At 48.2% G+C, this 26,779-nt stretch overlaps 1 protein-coding gene and 1 long non-coding RNA gene across 8 annotated transcripts; one reads left to right on the forward strand and one right to left on the reverse strand.

Moving 5' to 3' along the window:
- Nucleotides 1-195: 195 nt before the first annotated feature.
- NR4A2 (nuclear receptor subfamily 4 group A member 2) lies at nucleotides 196-18,102 on the reverse strand. 7 transcript variants are annotated; one of them, XM_025471160.3, is made up of 9 exons: nucleotides 8,394-8,629; nucleotides 6,615-6,738; nucleotides 5,106-5,971; nucleotides 4,189-4,318; nucleotides 3,595-3,758; nucleotides 2,505-2,707; nucleotides 2,093-2,109; nucleotides 1,931-1,988; nucleotides 859-1,784 (listed from the first exon to the last, which is right to left on the reverse strand). In XM_025471160.3, the coding sequence occupies exons 3-9, from the start codon at nucleotides 5,967-5,969 to the stop codon at nucleotides 1,697-1,699; spliced, it is 1,524 nt and encodes a 507-aa protein (XP_025326945.1). In that variant the 5' UTR covers nucleotides 5,970-5,971; nucleotides 6,615-6,738; nucleotides 8,394-8,629; the 3' UTR covers nucleotides 859-1,696. The 7 variants fall into 7 exon arrangements, 6 of the variants coding, with proteins under 6 accessions (XP_048962232.1, XP_035554258.1, XP_025326941.1 ...); XM_049106275.1 differs by lacking the exon at nucleotides 8,394-8,629 and adding an exon at nucleotides 17,960-18,102 and having other exon boundaries at nucleotides 196-1,784; nucleotides 1,931-2,109; XM_035698365.2 differs by having other exon boundaries at nucleotides 196-1,784; nucleotides 1,931-2,109; nucleotides 5,106-5,793; nucleotides 8,394-8,543.
- Nucleotides 18,103-18,664: 562 nt separating this feature from the next.
- Nucleotides 18,665-26,153, forward strand: LOC118350612 (uncharacterized). Its single transcript, XR_004804746.2, has 3 exons — nucleotides 18,665-19,721; nucleotides 23,322-23,783; nucleotides 25,961-26,153. It is a non-coding gene; the product is annotated as an uncharacterized LOC118350612 (long non-coding RNA).
- Nucleotides 26,154-26,779: the final 626 nt, after the last annotated feature.

Below are 26,779 nucleotides of genomic sequence, written 5' to 3' on the forward strand. Positions count from 1 at the left end.
CTTCTGATGGAGGAAAAATGTACTGGGTTTTCTGGATAATTAGTTCAATTCTCCAGGTTCTTTTGCTAGAATAGATCTAGGCTGTCAGTTTGAAACTCAAATGAATAAATGACCTATCCTAAATCAATCTCCAGCTGTATTGTATATTGCTGTTTAGTCATCATGTTTTTCCTGACCCAGAAAAAAAAGACAAAATTCTGTTCATTTACATAGTTTATTGTTGTAAACATTAAAATTGTCTTTCTCAAAGAAAGAATTTATCAGAAAAAAAAATCAGCGTCTCTAACTGTCATACACCATAGAAAAAAAGGCAGTGACTCATATCATGTGCCATACTGGAAATATACAAAGAAAAATACTACAGAATATGGCAATATTAAAATTCTTACTCAAACATAAAATAATATATTAACTGACAATTTAGACATTAAAAAAAAACAAAAAAAATTCAAAGTGCTCAGTAATTTCCAGGGAGTTATGTATATTATAAGCACTCTGGAAACAGTCAAAAGCTGCTGCATGCAAGTTTTGTTTAGCTTTAGACAACAAAATAATCAAGATATAAACTTTCTTTTATCAACATCAACGGTACATACAACACTTACAAACAAGGAATGTTGGACGGTGTTACAAACACTATGTGTCCCTTTTGTCAGGATTTTCTGATGTGTAATACTTGTGCCCACCTATTTTACAATTGAGAAAATGTTTAAGCTCAGATAACTACCAATCTTTATAAAATCTAACAGACTACATAGTGTCTGAAATACTATTTATATAATATAGACATTACTGAAATAGCAAGTGCCTATAACATTTTCAACCTAGAATCAACATGCTTGTCCCTTTTTTGTGTAGTTCTTTTTTTCTTTTTTCTTTTTTTTTTTTGCAAACACACTTATCTTTTAGAATTTGTAATATGTATTCATAAATAGGCACAAAATAATTTAAAAAGCCAAACTGCATTGGGTAAATTTACAAGCCTTTCCCTTCTTCAACTCATGCCACCCACGCAACATTTAGTTTTACTATATATTACAGCTTTCTTTACAGCAGAAAACTTTGAAGTCTTTTAAAGGGCAATACTTGTGGGTCCCCAAACAATGTGTGAGTGTGTGTGTGTGTGTGTGTGTGTGTGTTACATTTGTCTTAACTGCAACAACCAAACATGGCCAAACATTTCCCATCATACATTAGGAATATTTCTTCTGAACAATAAACTGATTTTTAAACTGATAATAAAAAGTTTATACCACTGCACTGTGTGTAGTCCGTGTTCTAAATCCAGGATGCCCCGGAGCCAAATGCCCTTTCAGGTTCTGCCTGCAGGTTAGGAAATAGCAACAGTTTTTGTTGTTTTGTTTTGTTTTGTTTTTTCTTTAGGGATCAGGGGACTGGGGTTTTATGGATGGGGTGGGGGCCGGCTAGAGCTGAGGCAGCTCAAGGGGATATCTCTGCCTTGTGACTTGCCCCTCTGGATAGTTTTAGATTTCTTTGCAGTTCCTTTGAAGTGCACGGGAGGAGGTCTTAGAAAGGTAAAGTGTCCAGGAAAAGTTTGTCAATTATTGCTGGCGGTGGTACCAAGTCTTCTAGTTTCAGGTAGAAAATGCGCTGTAGCCCCTGTGTGCAAAGAGTACGGAGTTCTGGGAGCTTCCCCAACAGTTTGGACAAATAGTTGGGGCGGTTCAACCCCCCATTATTGAAAGTCACATGATCTTTGAGACAATTTACAATCTTGTTTTGCAGTTCTTCCACTCTCTTGGGTTCCTTGAGCCCGTGTCTCTCTGCAGGAAACACAATCAGAAACAAAAGAGGAACACACAAAGCAGTTAGCTAGCTGGCAGGACCAGGGAGGATCAGTGGCAAGGGAAAACCGGGACAAATCCTGCTGGGCAGTTTTGGAGAAATGCCCTGCACTTGAGGTACTGACCTGTGACCATAGCCAGGGCAGCAATGCAGGAGAAGGCAGAAATGTCGATGTTCATATTCTGCAAGTTGGAGGAGAATTCAACAATGGAATCAATCCATTCCCCAAAGCCACGAACGCATTGCAACCTGTGCAAGACCACCCCATTGCAAAAGATGAGTTTACCCTCCACTGGGTTGGACCTGCAATTAATACCAAAGAGAGAGAGGGGAGAAAAAGAGAGAGAGAAAAGCTAAACAACTAATTACTTGAAGAGCAATAAATGAGGGATTTAAGAGGTACCTAATTACGGAAGAGTTAATAAAATGTAGACCAGTAGACCTTGAAAGGGTTTAATTTCATAACAATGAAGAACGCCCCCTATCCCACTTCCATTCCATTCATCCAAGGCTTCTGGGCTCGCTCCTTCCCTTCTCTTCCTTTTGTCTACTATCCTTTCCTTCTTCTTTCCCTCTTTCATTTTCCTGTTCTGTCCTTTTCTCTTTCCCCCTTTTATTTCCCCTTTCTTCTTTCTTCTCCTTCTTGATCCCTCTCTTCCTCCTTTCCCCCAGCCTCCCTGGATTGCCTCCTCCATTACCTGTACGCTAATCGAAGCACAAACAGTTCTAAGAAAGCTGATTCAAAAAGCAAGTCTTGGTCGGCTTTGGGCAGGTCAGCGAAGCCCGGGATCTTCTCAGCCCAGCCCCTGATGATCTCCATGGAGCCAGTCAGGAGATCATAGAACTGCTGGATATGCTGGGTGTCATCTCCACTCATCTGATAGTCAGGGTTCGCCTGGAACTGGAATTTCATTTTAAAAAGCACTTAATGAGGTTCTCTAAAATATATAACCCGTGAAATTGCTAACCCCGCTTCTAGTAGGGGAGCCAGGTTTTTATAACAATTAAACCTCTCTCTGACCAGTAAGGAAATTAGATGTTCCGGGGCAATTAATTCAATTAGGGATGGTGCTATGAGGTCGCTGCTTTAAATATGTAAATTACCATTTCCATACAGACTAAATACAGTGCCATCCAGCCCTGGGAAACGTTCACTCTTATCTCCACAAAACAATTGACACGTTAGTATTCATGCCAGTCCCAGAGTGGGTCTCGAGCAGAGACGCCCTTTGCAAATCTTAATAAAATTGCAGTGGCTTCTAGGTTTGCCCGACACACTTCCTCCAATTAAAGCCCACACATTTCTCACAGCTGGGGTAAAAAAGGAACCTGACCACTTGATTCCCCATGCCACAGCCATTCCTCATACCTTTCTTTTTCCCTTCCCCGACCCCTAAGCGGGCATCCCCCCCGCCCAGACAGTGCCACAGAGGATGAGGATTAAAGCATCTCTATGGAAGGCTGGGGATAAAACGCAAGTGGGGAGCATTTTTGCACAGCCTCTGGTTTGGGCATGAGAGGCATTAGTGCATGAGTATATGTGTGCACGATGGCAGTGAGAAGGAGGGCTCCCAGAGAGGTGATCACCGTGGCCTGTCCGCCCTTCCTCTGTCTGCCCCGGTGTCTACACTCCCAGCAACATGGTTTGTTTGTCGCTCTGTCTCCTGCGGCTCTGCCCAGAGATGTAAAGCCACAGCCTTGCTTGAGTCTGGGGGTTAGTGAAGGGTGTGGGAAGGGGTCCTGCCCGGCCGTGGGTTTGTCCACATGCTACCGCCGCCAGCTTCTTACCCTGGAATAGTCCAGGCTGGTCATAGCCGGGTTGGAGTCGACATGGGCCCTGACGAGGGCACTGATCAGACTCACCGGGGGCGAGGGGGGAGAGGGCTCCTGTGGGCTCTTCGGTTTCGAGGGCAAACGACCTCTCCGGCCTTTTAAACTGTCCGTGCGAACCACTGCAAAGGCATAAATAGGTTAGCGTCGCTCCCCCTAGCGGGACCCAGCTGCCGCCTCGGCCCCTCCCAGGGGTAAGGCCGCAGCCCCGGGCACCCGGCCGGCGCGCAGGGTCCCACTGCTTGTAAAGCCTTTACTGACGATAAACATTAATAAAAAGAAAGAAAGAAAAGAAAAAAATAAAGAAAAGAAAAAAAATGTGGGGTTGTTTCATGTCTTCTTCCAGATGGGTCGTATAGTTGACGGCGAGAAGGGCCTGGCTGCTTTCCCCAGGGCAGGATGCGCAAGCAGGCGGCTGCCGGGCAGGGAGGCCGGGCGCGGAAGGGGGGCACCCGAGGATAACCCCGCCGGCCCCCGGCTCTGGGAGGCGGAAAATGGGACTGGGCTAGGAGCAGGGGGCTCCCGCGAAGTGGGCTGCTCGGCCCGACCTACCTTCTTTGACCATCCCAACAGCCAGGCACTTCTGAAACCGGCAGTACTGACAGCGATTCCGGCGCCGCTTGTCCACTGGGCAGTTTTTATTTGCTAAACACACGTATTTTGCGTTTTTTTGTACCGTGCGCTGCAAAAGGAGACAACATAGACCGATTTTTTTTTCTTTTGAAAATCCAACAACCCAGGGAGGGAATCCAGGAACAATTTCTGAAAGGCTGCGATCTACACTCCCTCCCCACAAACAAACACATACACACAACTCCTTTTAATTTTTTTTCCTTTTCCTTTTCCTTTTCTTTCTTTTCGTTTTCCTCCCCCAGGGCATTTAACAGGAGAAAATTGATAGCGTTAACATTTGAGCTAACCTTGCCGCTCCTTGCTGTGTTTTATATGCCAAGAGAAGGAGAAGGAGACGCTCAGTAAATACAAATCCGTGGGCATTCATATTATTTACATTCCTTGGAGACCTTCTCTATTTAAAATGATAAGATTATTCAATCAGGATGGCGAAATAAAGAGATCACTTAATTTGACCATAGGGAATTCTGTTCCACTTGGTTAGCTCAGACACGGTTCTCTGTCCTAACCAATTTCAATCTGAACAGAGAAGACAGCTCCCAGCACATGCAAATGACCCTCTTCCTACTCCGGCTCCTGCAACTTGGGGCTGGGGCCTGCCGGGGTCGGCTGCGCGCAGGGGCGACGCGACCCCAGGTCTCCGGGTCTCGCTCCTTCCCTTCCTCCGGTACCCAGAGGCCTCCGCCCCGGGCGGTGGGCGCCCGCAGGGCAGCCTGGGCTGACCCGGCCGCTGGTGGAGCGGGGGCTGGGCGGCCGGCACCCGGCGGAGCGCGCGCTCCGAGGCTCCCGGCACTAGGGGGCCCCTACCTGCCTCCCCCGCCCCCGTCCTCGCTCACCTTAAAAAAACCTTTGCAGCCCTCACAGGTGCGCACGCCGTAGTGCTGGCAGGCCGCGTTGTCGCCGCACACGGCGCAGAGCCCCTCGTTGGAGGGGGAGCCCCGCGACGGCGGCGAGGGCACCTGCGTGTCCAGCAGCTGCGACGCGTGGCCGATCTGCAGGCCGGGGAAGCCCATGGACGCGGGCTTCCGGATGGGGTTGGGCACCGCGAAGGTCTGCCCGTCCACCACGTGGTGGCTGCCCGCCTGCTCCGGGTTCATGGGGACGTGCAGGGGCCCGTCGAAGCGCATCTGGCAGCTAGACACAGGGGTGCCGGGGGGCGATTGCTTAAATGAGAAGAGGGAGAGGCGGGAGACGGGCGTTTTCCTCTGCTCGATCATGTGCGTGGTGGCCACGTAGTTCTGATGGAAGTTGTGGAGAGAGCCTGGGTCGTCCCACATGGGGCTGTGCTGCACTTGGAAGCCCGGGGTGGTGGGCGTCGGGGGCGAGGAGGGCTTGTAGTAAACCGACCCGGAGTGCGGCATCATCTCCTCGGACTGGGGGGGCAGGTGGCTGTGTTGCTGGTAGTTGTGCATCTGAATGTCTTCTACCTTAATGGAGGACTGCTGTCCGGACAGGGGCATTTGGTACAAGCAAGGTGGCTTGACGTCGTAGCCTGTGCTGTAGTTGTCCATAAAGGTACTGAAGCTGGGGAGAGAAGTGGTGGCAGTGATTTCAGTGTTGGTGAGGTCCATGCTAAACTTGACAAACTCTGGAGTTAAGAAATCGGAGCTGTATTCTCCCGAAGAGTGGTAACTGTAGCTCTGAGACGCGGGGCTGGCTCCTTGAGGCGAGGACCCATACTGCGCCTGAACACAAGGCATGGCTGGAAATGAAACAGGGTGATACACACTCAGCCTGGTCAACCGAACACTTTCTCCCGGGCTCGGGTACACCTGGAGCTACACCGGCAGCCCGCGGCGGTCAGGGAGCCTGGGGCCGCGAGAGGAAGGGTGCAGAGCGCGAGTGCTGCGGAGCAAGACACTGCGGCCCTGGGGACGCTGGCCCCGGGAGGCTGACCCGGGGAGGCTGGCCTGGGGAGGCTGGCCCCGGGAGGCTGGCCCGAGGGACGCTGGCCCGGGGAGGCTGGCCAGGGAGGCTGGCCCCGGGAGGCTGGTCCAGGGAGGCTGGCCTGGGGAGGCTGGCCCCGGGGGGCTGGCCCCCCGGGAAGAGCCAGAGCCAGAAGGCCATCGAGGGAGGGTCTCTGTTCCCGGGTATTTCAGACGCCTCCCCTTCAGCCCCTCACACGGATGGTCCCGCTCAGAGGAGCCTTTCCTCTGAAGCTCGGGTGCAGCAAGCTCATTCTAGAAATGAGGTTGAATTGCACAATGAGAAGAATGTTGTTCCCTGAAGACGTTGGCCCGGGAAAACCTTAAGTTACAGAGTTTGCTGAGGAAGATCGCATTGCCCTGTGCCTTGACGTTCAGGGAACTCGGAGGAGGGAAAGAAAGAAATGAAGTTGCACTAACCTTCAGCCGAATTACAGGCGTTTTCGAGGAAATTAAAGGTGGACAGTGTCGTAATTCAACGAAGGACAAAGTTTCCAAGATTTTTAGAAAAGCAATGGGGAGTCCAGCCTGTCGGATCTCCTCCCTGAAATACAGACACAGGAAGCTTCAGGGTGACTTTCCCCGACAGATTCAGTCGGGCATCTGTAGAGTCCCCAGGCAAGCCCTTCTCTGCCCTCCTTGATTGTTTCCTTGGAAATTGGTGTGTAGCCTTTACCAAACTCAGCAGTTACAAGGAGTGTGTGAGAGAGGACTGTAAACAACGCGGAATGCCCCCCGTTGCACTGTGTAAATCCTTGCAGACAGAGGGTTCTGAAGGAGTACTTATTTATGACTTATGATGTAATAAACTGGACCCTTTGCTAAGATGGGGGGGGCTGGGGTGGGGGTGGAGATAGGGCTGGGGGTAGTGTCGTTTCCATTTGAGTTTCATTCAGACTCAAACAAGAATAAACTAGAGTCAAATAAAATAGAGCATTGGAATCTTAAATTTCTCTGTGGTGAAGCTAGCTTTTCTTTGGGGAGGGGTAAAGAAAGTAGAAGTCAAAAGCATAATATGAAAACCCCATCTCTCCCTCCACCCCGACGCGTTACAGAATGTCAGCAAGGCCTGGGCAGCCCCGGAGGCAATCTGAGTGGAAGCATCTGGATTTCCTAAGTGGTTTTGACAGAACCCTGGGATTGAGGATACAGGTGAATTGCCATTCACTTCTCCAGGGAAACTTGCCTTTCAACATCTTTGATGGCCAAGGGGTGGGAAGAGGAGACCCTACTCTTCCAGGAGCACCTTAGGTCAGTTGCAGAGGCAGAGAAGCCCTGCTATCCGGTATTGGCAGCAAGGCTGGAGGCGCTTCCCGACACAGGAAGCCCAGCGAACACCTTGCCTATCCCGCCTGCCACAGTCTGCCTACTTGCCAGAGCCAGGCATTCCTGCGCCCTAGGAATTTTCAGATGTTTCCACTTGGAAGACATTCTAGAGCACAGACAATCTCAGCACTAATGAAAAAGAAAGCCAGACCTCCACCCCGTCTGTTCCCCTCCCCTCCCCGTCCTCTTGCTGCCCGGGGAGGAAGGCTAATCAGAAAAAGTAGAGGGAGAGGAGACCCAGGACGACCACAGCCCTTAGGAGGTTTGCCTGTGCCGGACCTCGGCCTCCGGGCAACCTGGCGGCTTCAGGCTTCAGGGCTGCTCTACTCTGTCTCGCTCTGCCTCTGTCTCTGTGTCTGTGTCTCTGACGTACGCACATACCCAAGCCCGGCATGTGTCAAAACCAGAAATTTCAGGCAACTTAGTAACAGGACGCTCCGGCGACGGCAGCGCCGCCCCTCATTCAGTGGTGCCCGGGCAACCCCGGCGCGGCGGCCGGCCTCCGGGGCACAGTCCCCGAGCAACACGTACACTGAGGAACCTCCCCCCGGCCCCGTGCGGGCCGCGCCCGCGCCCCCCCTCGGACCCGTGGTCGCAATCCAGTCCGCCCTAAGAGAAAACTTGGGGCTCGGGCCCCGCGCGCGGGTCGGCGGCGCCGGCCGCGTCCACCCGCCGCGGGGAGCCCGGGGAGCCCGCGCCCCGGGGCCACGGCGGCGGCGCCCGGACCCACGACCGCGGCGGCCGCGCGCCCCCGCGCCCCGCGCCCCGCGCCCCGCGCCCGCCGCCGGAGCGCCCGCGCCACGCACGTGGGGGCGAGGGACGAGCGCGGCGCCGAGGCAGGAAGGGCCGGAGCGGCGCGCCGCACCTACTCACTCAGGAGTTCTCCGCGCCTCTCCTCGTTCCTCCAACTCCGCCCGGGAGGCGCTCGCGCCGGGGCCGGGCCGGGGCGGCGGGCGGCAGCGCAGGTCCCCAGCGGCGGGCAGCGGCGGAGCGGGACGGCGAGCGAGCGCGGCCGCCGGCGGACTGGCCCTGGCCGCCAATGTGCCTTTGTTTATGTGGCTCGCGCCGCCGCTGCCAACATGCACCTAAAGTCCCCGCGCGTCAGCGCGCGTCAGCCGCCCGCCGCCCAATCGCCGCGCCGCCGCGCTCCCCGGACTCCTGGCCGCCGCTCGCTTTGGTATATTTCCGACCTGACGTCACGAGCAGGGCAGATTTTAAGGTGGGAACCGTTCTGGGTTCACCTTGGTCGCCAGCTTGGGGTTTTTTCTTTCTTTCTTTCTTTCTCTCTCTCTCTTTTTTTTTTTTTTTCCGAAAGAGGTGCGACCTCTGCCCTCGGGCCCGGGCGGCCGCGACTTGTCACCTCGCCTTCCCCCACCCACCCGGCCGCCCGCACGTGGGGGAGGGAGCAACAAAAGCCCGCGCGGCAGGGACCGCCGGCAGGGGCCAGGTGGCCAGCACCTGGACGGGCGAGGGGCCGGACGTGCCCGGCGGTGTCCTAACCTCACCCTCTCGCAAGTGTCACCCCCATTGGCGGGAGCGCGGACCGATGTCCCACGACCCGAGGAGCTCCGGGGCTCAGGCGGCCAGGCCGGGATCTCCCTAGCCCGACGCGGAACCCCTTTCCTGCCCCTGCCGCGCGCGGCCTCCGGCTTGGCCTTGGCACCTCCCGGTGTGTGTCCCCCCGCTGCCTCCCTCACGCACACGCACAGCCCCAGGTGGAAGGGGCGTGGGGCCATGTGCAAGGCTCCCTTCTTCCCTTGCAGCGCCCATGTGCAGGGGAGGACGCGGTGCGTGGAAGGGGGCAGGGGGCCGGCAGCCTGTCAGGGCTCCCAAAAGTCAGAGCGCGCCGCCGCCCACGCTCCGGTCGCGGACACTACAGCCAGGCAGCAGGCAACAGGTGCGCCTTCCGCAGAAAGGTGCTCTAACCTCGCCGCGGGGCAACCCTCAGTCCTTGGGGCTGCCGGCGCCCGCCGACACTACCCTAACACGGGCTAGAGAAGGAACAGCCCTCCTCCGAAGCACAGCGCTTTCGAAGCCTCAGAGCCAAGAGGGAGACACAAAACGTGGGGAGAAGGCGCAGGGGGGTCGCTGCACGAGCGTGAAGTTGTGTGCCAGCCCTCCCAGGAGAGGGACCCGGCGCGCCGCGGGAGCGCCCGCCAGGCTGAGGCGCGCGCCGCCTGGCCCGAGGGCGACCCCCCCCTGCCCCGGCCCCGGCACGGCGGCCTCCCAGACCCGGTCCCGAGGCGCGGTCGGAGGCGGGGGGGGGGGCGCTTCCAGGCCGCGGGAACCCCTGGGCGACTCCCGCCCCCAATCCTGCCGCTCCCGGGATGGGCCAGGGGCGCCGGGCGCCCGCCGCCCTCCGGCCCGCTCGGCTCCGCTGGGCGCCCCAGCTCCGCCCGCCGCCCGGCGCTGCTGTCCCGGCTGCGGGGCCCGGGCTCCTCCGCGCCGCAGCCTCCGGGGACTGCGCGGCCACCTTAAGTTTCCCCCAGATGTGGCGCCTGCCGCCGCCGCCTCCGCGGCTCGGCGGTGCCCCAGCGGCCCGAGTGCAAATAAAACCAGGAAGTGTGTGTGCGAGTGTGTGTGTGCGCGTGTGTGCGCGTGTGCGCGGGGGGGGCTGCGCGAGTGAGGGTGTGAGTAGGGGGAGCGGGGGGGCGAGGAATAGCCTATTAGCAGGGGCCCGGTAGCGTCAGCGCCCCGTGGGCAGGAGCGATTCCACGCGAACGAAAGGGAAAAAGTGAGAGTTTGGAGACCGGGGAGAAGGGAAGGGGTGGGGGTGGCGGTGACGCAGGGGCGCAGGCATTGACGCACCCGCGGGGCTCGGCCCAAAATAGCAGCGGCTGCAGGCGGCGGCCGCCCGGCTGCCTTCCCTTCCGCGAGGGAGCGGGCGCTGCCGGCAGGAGCGCGCCTTGATCCCGGCGGGCGGCCCGGCTCCCGCAGCTATTTTCGGGCCCTCGGAAACTCGGGCCCAGCCCCGCCCGGGCGGCGCTTATTATTTTTTAATATACTCCTAGGAAAGCCGGGGCCGGGAGAACTTCGAGGCCGTATCCATCACCCTCCGTGCCCAGACGCACAGCCAAGTGGATGCCTTCCCTCCGCGAGGGCTCCTCCTCCCGTGTGAGCCTCGAACCCCCGGCGTCCGCGCGGGGTGAGCCTGCGGACGGCCGGAGAGCTCCCCTGGGAGCGGGAGCGCGGTCTGGGGGCGCCTGGGGGGCCCGGAGGAAGGCAGCCTTGCAGGGTGGTGTGCTCGTCTACAACAGCAACCTGTGGCGTCGGGCTTAACCGCCGCCCAAGTCTTCGTGCACCCAAGGCTCAGGCAGTTTTCACAGCAGCTGTTATAATGATTAGTAACTGGAAATGGAGAATTTAGATACGACATTAGAAAGAGAAAAAGGGGGACTTTCCCCCTTGCATCCTACAACTTGCAAGAGCGAGTGAGTTCTCGCTCTTCATCGAATTCCTATTCTGGTTCCTGGGAAGTTATTTCTTGGGAAGACACTCTGGATGCAGGACTCATAAGCCAACTACTGGATAAGCTATTTCCTGGGCTAGCATTTTTGGTAGGGCTCGGATGTGCTCGGGTGGGAAGGATGCAACACAAGCATCAGAAAGTGTAAAAAAAAAAAAAAAAAAAAAAAAAAAAAAGACCCCGCTTAAAACTCCAAACTCCTGTGTCCCCACCAGATTGTGCTGGAACGAAGTCTCTGTAGAACCGCCAATGTCTGTAATTGACTGATCCTGTCAGTAGGGGGCCTGACTCCACAGCGTTCCGGAGGATCACACACACACACACACACTCACTCACTCACTCACTCACTCACCAGCTAGCTATTTACTACTTGGGCCAAACCCTAGGAGAGCAAGCTGCAGGCCCAAATATTCAAACTGTGCTGGAATTCATAAATAACTACAAATCTTTTATTCTTTTCTATTTTTCTTAAAAGGGGAAACAGTTGAACACATGAAATTAGGTTCACAATAGATTTTCTTTTTTTTCCTCCTGCCCATGTTTAACTCACTGTTAGGTCACAGCGGGGGGGGGGGGGGGGGGGGATCAAAATAGTAATAAAATCTCTCATTTTATCACCAAGTAGCTCAAATTGGCATATAGTTTGGAAAAATGAAAGCATGTTTTAAAATCCTATGATTACATGTTTAAATAAATTATAGTTTAGAAGAGGATTCCTGTGGGTATATTTGCTAGTACATAAGAGAATGCTTTTGTGCACAGAGGTTTAATTACACATATAATGGAATCAAAATGTAGACTTGAACAACCTTGTAGAAAGTGTTAAAATGAATCTTTAGGCTAAAAGAAACTGAACTTTTGTATTTATATGACTGCAGCCTTTCAAGATTCTTTTAAACATAGATTCTTGACTATAAACTATAACTCAATTAAAATGACAGCAGTAGTTTTTTCAGGGTCCAGACTCAGGATGCAACTTTAAATTATTGCCATGTATAAATGTGTAAAGTTATTCCCAATGAAGGTCTATTTTAAGAAGTTAAAATAGATAGGAGTAAAAATTGGCCTTATATATAAAGAGCTCCTTCTTTTGAAACCAACTAAATTAAGTGACAAAAATATTAATTCTATCAATATATATTAATAGATGACCTCCAAAAAGCATTTAGACAAGTCGTGCTACTATATTATCTTTTAGATTAGCCAATATTAAGCAGAATATATTGACACATACATAGAAAAACATTTTTATAAAAAATCAACATAAATAATACATACACTCACATCTAAACCAAAGTATTTTATTTTATGCATGGCTAGACAGATTATACTTAATAAAACTGAGCTTTTGGTATAATTTAGAAAGCAAACATGGATGTAATCCCATAGGATTTTCTATCTTAATGCATGGGAAACGGGTCTTTAGGGATTTCGTTCACGATTCTCCCAAAATGAACTCACAGTAGCCCTTCCAATTCAGATATAGTGAATAGATATATCTGTTATATATTCCAGGAGTTGAGATAACTTTAAGATATTTCATAAGAAAATTACCTAACGGAAACTATCTTAAACATTAAAATGAGATATATATTTCAAGTTCTATTTGGACAAATTTGCATTCATGGTATTTGTTGCCATTCAGCAGGAAATTTTACATAAGAGATAGAGGAGAGAAATTTTCACTTCGGAAAAAAAATCAGTTATGGAACTACAACATCATTTTTCAATATTAAAAGTTTTTGTTTTTTCCTTTTACCATTTCATTTGCATTAATAGGATACTAATCAACCAACCATTTGTTCCTTTCCTATAAAATGCTTACAGAACATGTCAACTGCTTACCTGATATTCACATTTTGGGTAGTTGTGGCTTTTTACTCAGTTCTATTCAGCACATTTTTTTTTTACCAAAAAAAACATTAAATGCAAAATTATTTCTTACTTCAATTCAGAACTCAGTTCTAGAAATGTGTAAAGATGTGCAGAAGAAAACAGCACTCTTTTTTTCTAGAAGCATCTACTTGCAAATTAAAATTATAAAACTGAACATATGGTAAAGCCTCATGCCACTCAAAAAGTATTTTGCATAATAAAAATCCTCCATCTTTTCTCTAATGCTTGACTCTTCAGTAACCATCTCCTAAACATTCTTGCTTTTTACTAACCACTTAATATCTTCTTGTGTGTGTGTGGTAAAATATAGATAACATAAAATTTACCACCTTAACCACTTTTAAGTGTGCTGCTCAGTGATGGTAAATACATACACATTGTTGTGTACCCATCACCACTATCCATCTCCATAACTCATCTTGTAAAACTGAAACTCTACACCCATTAAACAATAACTGTCCATTCTCCTCTCTTCCAGCCTCTGGCAACCACCAATATTTTCTGTATAAGAATTCTTTTTGATTAAACAAGGGAGGGTAATTTTGGTTTCAGATTTCATTGCTAATTTCAGGAAACATGAGGGTCATTGCATTATATAGAGGACTTTTTAAAAATTCTGAAAATGAGTTGCTACCTGCTAAGAAAATATCATGGACACTTGAAACTCTAAAAGTAGCCAATAACATTAGTAACTATCACAGTATTATATAGCATTTTAACTAGATAAAATACATACACTTTGCCATAGTCTTTGTATTTATATCACAACTGGCTGGTTTTTGTTCTACCTTTAATGACAAAATAACCACTTTTGATTTTTTCCTGACTAACTGGTGGATAGGAACCTCTGGATTTCATAAAGAATGAAGATCCTGTACTGATATATTATGACAAAGACATATATGCCCTTTTCCTCATCATAATTCTGCAATTATCAAGCCTACAATTTTAACACTACAAAAGTAACTTATAGCAAGGACCCTTATAGTGATAAGTAATAAATCTAATTACCATATCCTTTGAATAGATGTAATATAAATTTCATTGCTCACTTAAAAGTTCTAAAGTTAACAGCATAAACTTGAAGTTGAGTAATTAAGTAATCCTTATATAGACACTTATTAAAGTATTTATACATATTATCTTAAATCTACATCTATCATTTTGCCAATTAAAATTAGGACTTTAATTGCAATTAAGTAATTTAATTGCCAATTGAACAGCAAAATTGCTAAGTGACTAATTTTAATGCCTATTTTAATTACCAATCATGACTGGGGAGGGAGCTAATCAAGTTACATCAAGCAGTACCAGAGTAATGATGTGAAGAAAAAAAAAAAAAAAAGTAGAACAAACATTCAAGGCTACATGCTTTAAAAAAAGAAACATAAATTAAATAAATGCAAACACAATCTTATAAATGTATAAAAATACTGTATTTCAATATCTGAATACAGAACATGAAAGAGAACAAGATTAATTAAAGAAGCCCCTGTCAATCTTCAGTCAAAGTAAGGAAAACCAAGTCAAATTTTTATGTGGTATTTACATGGCACTCACACTAACCCAGATAAAAACAAAGCTGCATATAGCTGAGAATAAAAGACTGTTTCCTGCTTGGCTGGTTAAATATTTACAGATTGACAGTTTTAAAAGAATTTTTTAAAAATGAAACACTATAAAAGAGAGAAACAAGTTTCCAATGCAGCAATGTAGATTTTAAATTTGAAAAGCAAACAGGGCCAGTGCAGTGGGACTATATACTCTTTGCTGATGGCTCTCCTCCCCACCCCCACTCACTTGAATGCAGAGTTCTATTAGAGGCCTAATGCCTATCCATAACTTGTCCCGTGTTACCAGGAGAAACACATAAATCTGGCCTATCTTACATATTCTAAAGTACATTCATGAGTAAAAAATAAGAAAGCAGCTAGGATTACATCACAATTAAAATTACATAGAACACGGGGAAGATACCCTGTCCTAGGAGGATTTCTTCATTTGCAGTTAAAATAAACATGCCAGCTCAAGATAAAGGCTGTAAACCAGCAGGCAACCAGAAACAGTAGTGAAAATCTTCTTGGCAATACAAACACATTTTCAAAAGTTTTCATTTTCAAGCTAATTCTCAGATTAGCAATATGGAAGGGCAATATTGAAAGAGGGAGGTGAAGTTGAGAGCTCAAAAAAATAGAGAGTGATTCCCTGGTAGACAATAACAATGCTAGTACTTTCCAGCCATAGGGATCGCCTTGGCAGCCAGCCACCTCATTTAGAGTAACAATGGACATCCATCAAATCTTCGTTTAAAATAAGTCATGATGCAAGATACATATCTTGTTTTTATTACTGTATATGTATACCAAAAACATACGTAGCTTATGCCTACAAAAGGGCCCGAAATCATTCATGAACTACGTGTAATGTTATAACTTGAGAAAAAGCAAATAGTGCTGCTTAGGATTTTATTTACTAATGGACTTGAATTCTGAAATGAAGCACAGCAGGACTTTCGGCCTGGCTTTGAAGGAGGAACACGTTAATAATCACGGGGCCTGACAAAAGGCTGCAATATCTGCTCATGACAATAACAGCTTTATAAGGAGAGTTCTGTGTGGCTGATTAAAGGAAAAGGACACACTCACTGCCTATTCAGAAGTCATGGAGATGGACTCATCATTGACAAGCTCACTTCTGATCAGGGTTAAAACACATTGACTACGATGAGAGAGAAAAGCTTAGCTATTAAAAGATTACCAAAACCAGCCCCCAGCAACAGCTGCCATAACTAAGATACATATCTTAATGTGTTCTGTATAAGATTTTCTGCTATATAAATACACAAAAGGTCTTGTATTATTTGATAATAATTACCAACATGATTGCACTAACCCAAGCACTATGTAACACATTATCATCCTTTACAAAAGGGGACCAAAAAAGGAGAAATATTATCTTGTAATTTCAAAAAGGTTCTGAAAGGACATGATGTACAGAAAAACTTTCAGAAATGTTAACTTTCTGAAATGTGACATGAATGAACATATGTACTTGTTTCCATTGCCTAGGTCTATCTTGTATATTTTGTTAGTCTGTCAGTTCACATGAATTAACGTGGTTTACCTGCTCCCGGAAGCAAAATATTTTAAAAGATAGTACGTTCCTAGCTTTCAGATATTACTTAATAGGTAAAAGTAAAAAAAAAAAAATGTTTCCATAAGTCATTTACTTTTTTTTTTTTTACCTTTATTTCTTGTTTTCCAGTGTTGCCTCCCTGCGTTAGTGGAAGAAAAAGGAGGGATACACTAAGAGACAACCCTGTTTATAACCTGAAATTAGAGGCAATCAACCATTTTATTAGTCACCAGGATATTTAAAATAAGACCTGTGAAATATTACAGAAACATTCCACTAGGATCTAAACAGTGACTTTAGTATGCTGTCACTGACATGTTGGGGGAGAAAAACCACCACACAGATGATCCAAGTACACACACACACTGTGTAGGGGGGAAGGGAGGTTGTGTATAGAATTGTTTGGCTCCTTGTATTTCTTCTATTTCATATTTCCGAGGACTGTTTCCTAGAAGTCACTTTCTGAAGTTGAAGAATAATCGAAGTCTATGTTTTAAAAAGGAAGTTCAAATAGTTAATTGACAGGTTTAGGAGTCAGAAACAACTCACAGCACACATATCTCCGGCAGGAGTTCTTTAACTTTCTGGATTCCTAAAGTATGGTGTTCCTAAGTATCACTAACCCTTAAGTGACTAGGATCGGAAATCCTGTTTTCCATTTCTCCACACTCTCATCAACTAGTATTATCAGGTTGGCTGACTGGCAATTCCTAAGGCAACAGTTTTGCTGGACTTTCTGAACTTCGTATGGTTCGGAAGTGGGAGGGGGACGAGGAAGGCGATACAGAAACCAGATTTTACAGCCAGCGTGACTTGACGGGCCCCTCACGCCACAAGTAGATGTTAGAGAATTTGAAATGTAGCTCCGTAGCGCAATTTATACCACAGAACCTGCGAGATGCTAGCTCCCTGTTGTTATAACGTACCGGGTCAAGGGATATAAATTGTACCAGGTAATTCGTTTTGCCGTTCGGAGAGTCATTAAGTTCCTCCCAGAATATACGTGATTGATGTCCCTGGAGGTGAAAGGCTAAAGGAACCATATGGCAACGTGTTGCCTTCCGTCTGCTCTCTGCCCATCCGTGCTTAAGCTGCCATTAGCAACATCTGCAGCTCTCGGAGATCCAGCTGCGCCGCCGGCCGCCGCCACTGCTCTTGGGGGGCACCTAGCTGAGCGCCAGGAACTGGAGGCTCCCAGGCGACCCGCCAGGGCGGGGGGAGCTTTCGCGATTACACGACACGACACAAATGCTTTATTAAAGTTTAATTTTGAACTCCCAATTAGCGCGACCGCATCACAGATCGACCGCGGTTTCCTGGAAGGCGCAGCACGTCCCCCGCCCCGTGCGAGGCCCCGGAGCGAGCGGCCCCCGCCGCCCGCCGCGGACACGGGCCCCTCCGAGCCGGGCGCCGCCGCCCCGGACGCCCCCAAAGGCCGGCCCGCCCCCTCCTTCCGCAGCGGGGGGCGTGCCGGCGGGGGGGCGCGGTCCTCTCTCGGCGCGGCGTCCGGGGGAGCCTCCTCCAGTCCGTCAGCAGAAGTTTCTCTCGGCTCCCGGCGTTACAGCCCCGCTGGCGTCCTGCGCGGGAGGCCCGGGCCCGGCGGGGAGGGAGGGAGGCACGGAGGGAGGGAGGGAGGAGGCTCGGCGGCCGGGAGGGAGGGAGGGAGGGAGGCTCGGCGGCCGGGAGGGAGGGACGGAGGGAGGCTCGGCGGCCGGGAGGGAGGAAGGGAGGGAGGCTCGGCTGCCGGGAGGGAGGGAGAGCGAGAGGCTCGGCGGCCGGGAGGGAGGGAGGAAGAGAGGGAGGCCCGGCGGCAGGGAGGGAGGCTCGGCGGCAGGGATGGAGGCTCGGCGGCAGCGAGGCCCACAGGGAGGGAGGCCCGGCGCCCCCACCCCCACCCCCACCCCGCCCCCCCAGGCCCCGCTCCGGGTCCCGGATACGTTACCTGGAGGCGCTCCCGGCCCCTCGGTCACCGCATCCCGGCAGGCGCGTCCCGGCCGGCAGAGGCCCGCGGCCGTCCTGCTGGGGGCGGGGGGAGGGCGGCGGGAGGGAGGAGGCGGGGAGCCTGGGCCCCGGACACTTACTGGGAGAAGCAAAGGAAAACAAAAAAGGTCGAAGCCGCTGGTGGGGGGCGCGGGGTCCCGGCCCGGGGCCGAAGAGGCCGGCCGCCTTCCGGAGGGTCGGGGGCGGGCGGGCGGGGGGCAGGGAGCGGCCGCCCGCCCCCTCCCCCGACCTCCAGCGGCGGCGGCAGCTGCACACACACGAGCCCATTGTCGCCGGCGCCCGGCGCGCAGCCCCGCGGACTCGGCCCCGCGGCCAAGCGCGTCAGCGGCCCCGTCAGCCGGGCCGGGCTCCGTGACGCGCGCAGCCCGCGCTATAAATAACCCGCCGCCGGGCGGCTCGGGCGGCCTTCCAGGGACCGCGGGGCGCGGCGCGGGGGCAAGCAGGAGCCGCCCCGCAGCCCCGCGCCCCCGCCCTGCCCGCCCGCCCTCCCCTCCCCTTGCCTTCCCCTCCCTTCCTCTCCCTTCCTCTCCCTTCCCCTCCCCTCCCCTCCCCTTCCCTCCTCCCTCCCCTCCCCCCTCCCCTCCCTTACACTCCCTTCCCCTCCCCTCCTCCTCCCCTGCCCCCGCCCCCCCGCCCCCCCCCCCCATGCTGACAAGTCAAAGCTGTGGGAAGGCCGGGGCGAGCGCAGCCCCCGGGCTCAGGGCCGGGGTCGCCGGGTTCCTGCCTCCCCGCTCGGGGGCCCCGGCCTCCCCGCTCGCCCACACCCGCCCTCGCACAGGTAGGATGTGTTTGTGGGCAGATCCTCGGTTCGAAGCCAAACCGAAGCCGTCCGTGCTGGGCGTCCCGACGCGGCCTCCTCGAAGCCTCTGCGGGAGTGCGCGCCGCGGCCTTCCGCCTGCATCCATCCCCCTCTGGGCGGATCGTAGCCTCCCCTTCTTCAGACCCCACCGGCTTTAGGGATTGCGGTGGTGGCGGAGCCGGGGCCATCTCGACTGTCTGGATTTGGAGTCGCGCCCGGGCCCCCCAGCAAGAGCGCGCCCCCCGGCTCGCGGGCTCGGGCGCTGGCCTTTGTGGCCTCGAACTCGCACAGGCCTTGCACACAGCACATTTGCATTTTCCCAAAGTCTACCATCGTGGAAGGTTCTGGAGTTTCATCAAGGCTTACACTTAAAGGGACTTTCTCTCTAGGTAAATTTTGTGCGGGCACTTGCCGTTCCGGCTCCTGCCCTCCCGCCGCCCTGCCCAGGCCCACCGAGGCTGGCGCCCCGACGGCCCCACGCGCGCCGCACATCGTCTGTTTCCTTGGAACCGGCTACTAACCGGCTAGACTGGCTCCTGCTGAGCAAGAGGTCTCAGATACCTGAACTCGAAAATTCCTGGGATGCTGATATGTCATTTGTCGATGGAAATGAAGTTTTTAAGTGACCTGGCCTGGATAGAGGGACTTAACAGCGCCGAGGAAATGGTGGTTGCTTTACAGTCAAGACAAAATGAGGTTGTGAGGGATTCACGTGGCTGGGAGTTGGAAGACGAGAAAATCTGGGTCTTCATTCGGTTTCATTGTGCCTCTCTGTGCCACCTTGCAGAAATTACAGCGTCACCTTCCGCCTCAGTTCCTTGGTCTTCCAAATGGAGAAAGTGTGGTTTCTAAGACCCTTTCCACGCTAATGTTCTAGGATGCTAAAAGGACACATTGTGTTCAGGTATATAAAGCTGTTGATATGAGTACCTGTGTCTCATGGAAAAAAGATAACCAAATATACAATAATTTGGTCCTCTGACAATTTTTTACTTTGTACATTTTTCAAAAAGAAGATATATTAGGGCCACTTCAGAAAAAGAATGAATTCAACTATATCATTAAAACTATTTTAAGAGGAAAAAATAGTTGTCACTACATGCTTCATTTACATGACAGCAGACATAATTACAGTCTGATGATGTCTTAGGGCCTTTCCAACACCATGTGCTCTCCCACAAGTGAATGAATTATGAGTAACTAAATGTACTAGGATCACTTGTCTCCAATTTTACCCCCAAATCTGGCTTATATAGTTTTTAGGAAGGGGTTCTGAGTTGAAACACACAAACTTGTTTATCAGTGAGTGGTGTTTATGAGCCAGGCACGTCTTCTTCTGCTTGATCCCCAGCATTGTCAGAATCCGCCTTCATCTTCTGTCTCCAGGTTGGTGAAGGCAGAAAACATAAAAAAAGGCAGAAACAAGTTTAGAGCCAAAACATTTGCTTCACGTAGACACCACCGAAGTGTGATCGCAACTAAAAGTTAACCAGTATTTTCCCGGTTCCAAAAGCACATCAGTCTCTCTTTCCCATAAAATGTTTCATATCTCTGATTTCATCTTGAAGTTCTTTCTCCTGTAGCTGACAAAGAGGTATTTTTCTTTTACTATTACTTTCCTGAAACTTCTAGCTTCTCACATAGTTTTAAATTGAAACTCTTTTGCTTCCTTCTTATCCTTTTTTTTTTTTTTTTTTTTTACCTTATGAAAGTCACAGAGAGAGAGAGAGAGAGGCAGAGACACAGGCAGAGGGAGAAGCAGGCTCCATGCACCGGGAGCCCGACGTGGGATTCGATCCCGGGATCTCCAGGATCTCCAGGATCCCGGGTCTCCAGGATCGTGCCCTGGGCCAAAGGCAGGCGCCAAACTGCTGCGCCACCCAGGGATCCCCCTTCTTATCCTTTTTTAATGTGGCAAGTTCCATTTTCCGTTACCCTTACCCTTAAAAATTTAACAGAATGAGAATTAGGCTAAAACTGAAACAAGTCCAAATTTTATGAGGCGGGGAGCTGTGGGAGCTTAGCTCTGGAACACAGGAGAAATACCGTGCAACAACCAGTTTCCTTAAAAAATAAAAAGGAAAAACAAAAACAAACAAACAAACCCCCTAAACAACCACGTTGAAATTTGTGATATAAAAGAATGAAAATATGGAAGATCTTTCATTGGATCTCTTTGATAGCATAAAGCTTGTTACAATTTTTAAACATAGCGGATGTTTTAGAATACGGACATTTCTCAATATTTCTGACACTTCTGTCTACCTGAGGTTAAATCTTTTTTAAAAGACTCCTCACAGTAACAGTATTGAAGATTTTATTAAAGAAACTACTGTGCACTCTTGCCTTATTACTCAGTTAATCCTGCTCTCTATTTAGAGAACTGTGCCAGCTAGGTTGAGGCTTCAAAGGAATGAGCACAAATATTTGCCGTATCCTATGCAGTATAGTTTTGGTGATAGAATTCATTTCAGAAAATATCATTGAAGTTACAGTATACGCAAATCTCAGCAACTTTCAAATGGATAAATAGAAGGTTAGCAAGAAAAGTGATGAGGGATTCTCAACATTCCAAATGAAAGGCAAGGAACAACCAAAGTTATAGACCTAGGTGTTTTCTGAATTTAAAAAACCAAGAAATCAAGGCAGGCAGTGTTCTTATAATTTTTTTTTTTTTTTTAATCAGCAATAGGGCAGCCCGGGTGGCTCAGCGGTTTAGCACCACTTTCAGCCCAGGGCCTGGTCCTGGAGACCGAGGATCAAGTCCCACATCGGGCTCCCTGCATGAAGCCTGCTTCTCCCTCTGCCTGTGTCTCTGCCTCTCTCTGTCTGTGCATCTCATGAAAAAATAAAAATCTTAAAAAAAAAAAATCTAAAACAAGTTTTAAAAAAATCAGCAAAATTAACAGGAATCCCAACATAGTTTAAAAAAATGCACATAAATACATAATCAGCCCTTCTGATAAGGTTGCCCTGATTTTATTTTTTAGGTGGTGGAGAGGGGAAGGGGCAGAGAGAGAGGGAGAGAAGAGAATCTTAAGCAGGCTCCATACCCAGTGTGGAGCCCCACACAGAGCTTGATCTCACAACCCTGAGATCATGACCTGAGGCTAAATCAAGAGTCAGATGTTTAACGAGCTGAGCCACCCAGGCACCCAAGGTTGTCCTGATTTTAATGGCTTACCCCAAACTGCACACACTTTGGTAACTCATTGATGGGCATCTATTGCAAACAACTTTTTTTCTTCCAGTAAAAATTATAGCATCAAAGCAGGATTTGTGAACAGTGAGTTTTAACAAATTCCTTGTGTGGGGTTCAGGGCCTAGACCTAATAGCCCTTTGATCCATTCCTGCTTCTTTCCCCTTCTCTGTCTTTAGCACAGGAGGGCCGATCCAGCCAGCTATGGTTTCCCTCCCTTCTTTAGGAGCTGCCTGCCAGCACACGTGTGACCAATGGAAAGCCAGAGCAGGGGGACATCCCACCCTGCCCCCCAGGCTCTCGTTCCTGCCAAATGCCTCAGGACCTCTGACCTTGGGTTCCAGTAACATTGCCTTTTCCCTTTATTCCTCTAGTATTTGGGTGGCTTTGTCCTGTTGAAAAATCACTGTCCTCTTTTTGTTTCTGTCACCTGTTTTACAAATTACTTGAATTAAATTTTCCCTGTGTTGAGTACTTAGAGCAGTTTCTGTTTTCCAGATTGAAGCCTGACTCCATACATCCTAGTGAAAGACACTATTGACTGATATACAGGGAAAATCTACTATTCCTTCATCTTCATTTGCTAGAAATTTTTTTATTGTGCTAATGAAGGATCCAGTCCTCAGAAGAATTTTTGAAAATTTCTTAAAATTTTGTTTTTAAACTGTTTTACTGTTCATTAGTCAGAACAGGGCCAATACTTAGCTGAGCCTGATACATAAATTCCATGCTAAAAAGAGAGGTGGCATATAATACCTGCCAAGGTTTAATTTACAACACACATCTTCTATAAGGCCCGTTCATTCACCAGCTTATTTGTCAGTGGTTTCTCTGTCCCCTTGTATCTTAGAGAGAGAGACAGGGAGAAGGAAAGAGAGAAGAAAAGAGAAAGGAAAGAAAAAACTTTCTGTGTTATTAATTTGGAATATCGTGTATGTGGATCCTTGGGATAATATTTCAAAATCTAAATAATCTCTACATCTTTTTTTCTCCCTGTATTTTCTACTACTGCTTCTCTCCTCCCTCTCCACCCCTGTAAACAGGTCTCCTTCTGGGTGTTCGTTATTCATAGCCAGAAAGAGGCAAAAGGAAGGGCAAACAAAAGTGATCTGAGTATTTCTGGCTTTGTTTTATAAAATCTTGAAATTTCAAGGGGAAAAAAATTCCAGGACATAGCCTAAATATCTTAAAGAAACTTCAAAAGGAAAAGGATATTCTTGAAACTGGAAGAAGGATTTTCTTGGGCAAATAAATTCAAGGGGAGAGAGAAACAGAATGATCAGTATTTTTTTTTTTTAAATCAGTATTTCTTGAGAAGAAACACAGAGCTGGGAGATGATACTGGAGAAGTTCCCCAGGAAGAGAATCAGGAGTTGGCAGAGGAGTCTATGAGGTCATGCTTCTAGCATCCAGGTGTATCATGGGAGACAAATCATTGCACAAATACCCCCTGGACCTCACTCATCTGTACCAGGAATTATACTACTCCTTTTTTTCCATTGACCATTAGCACACAGGTAGCCACAATGAGTGGCCAGGACTTGTGTGGGAGCCACCAGGAAGGATCTCTCTCTTTTTTTTGTTCTCTGCACTTCAACATGGAGAGATGTAAACTGCCACCACACAGCAAGAGTCTGCTGGAGAATAGAGCCAACACAGAGGAAGTAGATCCAAGAGATGGAGAAGGAGAAATTGGGTGCTGAAGACATTTGAGCCTGGATCAAGCTATTCTTGGAGCTAAACCTATCACCAGATTCTCAAGTTATGTGAGTAAATCAGTTCACTTTTAGCTAAAGTCAAGATTGAATTTTCTGTCAACTGCATTGGAAAGAGTCCCAACTGATACACTTGTCCCTAATGGCTTTTCAAGGCCTTGGTGCTGGGACATAAATACAGAAGTTACCTGATGACTAATAGTGCATGCATACCGTGTAATACTAATTTATTCCTCTACTGCTACTGGGCAGGGCAAGGGAGGGGGGGGTACTTAATATGATCACATAGGAAGTGGCATGTCAAAATCAAGTGGAAGTGCCCACTGTTGGTTAAATTTCCAGGGAGAATGAAACTGTTCCTACCCCAGAGACATTAAACCTTTCGATCAGTACAACATAGATTTCAATGGTCGAAACAGGAGAACATGAAACATAGCAGTCCCTATATATCTCTCACCTCTTTATTGCTACACCCTGCCTCTAGCAGCCAGTCCTATCCAACTAAAAATAGTTCCCCAACTATTCTTTGTGAATAGTGGAAATAGTTGAGTACATGAAATAAATGAATGTAGAAACAGAAAGAATTATACATTTTTATAACCCAGACCTGAGAGTTCACTTGTGATCAAAATATTTGTCACAATAATAGGAATTGTAAAGTTATAAACTGTAAGAGAGTGGAATGTTAAATTTCATTAGAATTCATCATATGATAGCACCCTTTATTTTACTTTTGCATAAATATAGCAATATATTATGAAATTTAAGAATTCTTGTTCTTTAAATTTGGCTACCTTTCCTTTCTCCTTTAAATTTAATATTTTTCTATTCTCTTTAAGTGTTTTGTTTCCTATGCATTATCTGTTTGCTCCCCACACCTACACAATATTTGTGATTAGATAATATTTTATTACGGCCAAGAACCAAAATATCAGTTCAAATAGCACATGAAGTCAGATACGTAACAGAGCCAAGCTAACTACAGTTGGAAAAAGACCCTCCACCCACTTTATACAAACACACACACACACTCCTAGACATACTCTTTAATAATTCCATGATTTCAACATCTTTGTGTAGGAAGAGAGTTGCTGTCACTTGAAAAGGTTACAGTAATGCATCCTGTTTCTTACAGACCTATAGGAATCTGGACATGGTTAGAAAGAGGAGGATGAACAAAGTGGGAATCGACATAACTCTATGTAAAAATGTAGCTAGTTGTCTCCATTTCGGGTAGACTTAGTACAGATTATATTTGGGGAAGTGTTTCTTTTTTTAATGTAACTTGTCTTTGATAATTATTATTTGCCTTTGAGGGATATGTATGGTGTAGAACCCAGTAGGTGATCAAGAAGAATGAGATGGCAAATCTTCACTGCTACAAATGGGCAAAAATTGAAATGCAAACACTCTAGGGACTGTGCTGTTAGAGACTTGTGTTACTTGACTCAACCTTTTGGGGAAAGTATTGCTGCAAATGATAACCTGTGGGTTGCACTGGTTGGGAAAGAGGGATGAACCCTCCATGAGATTAAACTATCATTAATAGAGTGTAAGGCAGTAAATATTTATAACTGGAGAGCAACAAAGAAGGAAGGTGCTGTCCAAGGCAAAAGTCAACAATGTTGGGCCTTGAGACAAGGAGCCAAGCTAGGAATCAGAGTATGCTCTTAGGGATCTCTATGTAAATATTTTACAGTAAGTTATTTGTTTCTCTTATCCTTTGAACTATTGGAAGTTTAGTGAACAGTTTTTAATCTTTCCTTTATGTTGTAATTGTCTTCATTTGTTTCTTTTTTATTTGTTTGTTTTTTCTTCTTCTTCATTTGTTTCTGACCTTTAGTTGTTATTAACCCCTATACAGGCTAGGGTGGTGGGGTTGGGACAATCAAGGCAAACAACAGCAGTGGCTACTATAACCTTCTGTACATCGCATCTCCCCAAGGCCATTGTGTTGTGGTCCCAACTTTGGCAGTAGTGGGGAAAGGGGAAATGAGTAGTGGTCTGAGAAAGAGCATGGAGAAGGATCCCAAAAGGGCTGTGGAAGAGCAGATGACTCAGGAGCAGACATGGAGGTGGGGTAGGGGGACAGGGTGTTGGGGGTTTGGGTTGAAAAACCTTCTTTGTCAAAGGAATCAGAGCTTCCTGTCCATTCTACTGTGAAATACTACTTCACCAAGCCTCCCCTGCTCCCCTCAAATCTGGCTATTTCTTCCCTCTTGTTTCAGCTTTCATCACTTTTTACCTGGATTTCGGTGACAGCTACCTACAACAACGTTGTCTCCTGCCACCAGCTGCTTCCTTGCTCTGGTCTGGTTCTCCTCCCTTACATCGCATCACCATGCCTATCTTTCTAAAGAGTGCTGGCCCATGACCAGTGCTCCACCAGTACCTCTAGTAAAAAAGCGTTCTTTTCACCTGTTTATTGTCCTCGGGATTTCTTTTGAAAAGTTGCACCTTTCCTTTGGCAACTCAGGTATTCAAAACTAATAGATATTTGTTTAGGTAAGAGGTGCCATTCAAGTCACTTGCCATGCTAAAAGGATTCCGTTTAAAGATTTACCCATTTAAAGATTACACAAATTTTCAGTATTGAGACAGATGGCACCACAGTAGAAGCAGTGATGTCCTTGAAAATCTGTCTATTTTGTTTAGGAAAAATGTTCACATAATGATCAAAAGGCTATGCTTCTTTAACAATTCTAGAATACCATCAAAGATTTCCAGTCCTAAATGAATCTGGGTGGAGAGAAATGGTGATAAGATGGAGACAGTGATGGGGTCAGTGAATACAGATTTTGGATACAAGTGGATTAATTCTTGGGCAGAGCTCTTCACCTCTGCACCTCATCTTTATCAGGGGCTTAATAGCATACATGACCCACTTCATTTCCTGAAAATTAGTTATTTATAGCATTTTAAAAAGTCTTCTGTGAAGTTAAGTTCATGCCTGAATTTTTTAATATGCAGGCTGATTTTGTAAACACATGGAAGAGAGAGGAAGAGCCAGAAAATATGCCCCTTTATGCATCCCAGTAAGTCATGCC

The sequence above is a fragment of the Canis lupus genome, chromosome 36, assembly GCF_003254725.2.
Source record: "Canis lupus dingo isolate Sandy chromosome 36, ASM325472v2, whole genome shotgun sequence".
In the NCBI taxonomy this organism is placed as follows: Eukaryota; Metazoa; Chordata; class Mammalia; order Carnivora; family Canidae; genus Canis; species Canis lupus.

Excerpts from the sequence above, each read along its gene's own strand:
- NR4A2 (XM_049106275.1), bottom strand. The coding sequence starts at position 5,969 with ATGCCTTGTGTTCAGGCGCAGTATGGGTCCTCGCCTCAAGGAGCCAGC. Across the intron at positions 3,759-4,188 it reads TGTTGGGATGGTCAAAGAAG|TGGTTCGCACGGACAGTTTA; the intron begins GTAGGTCGGGCC and ends ATGCCTTTGCAG. Across the intron at positions 1,785-1,930 it reads TGCCCTGGCTATGGTCACAG|AGAGACACGGGCTCAAGGAA; the intron begins GTCAGTACCTCA and ends TGTTTCCTGCAG.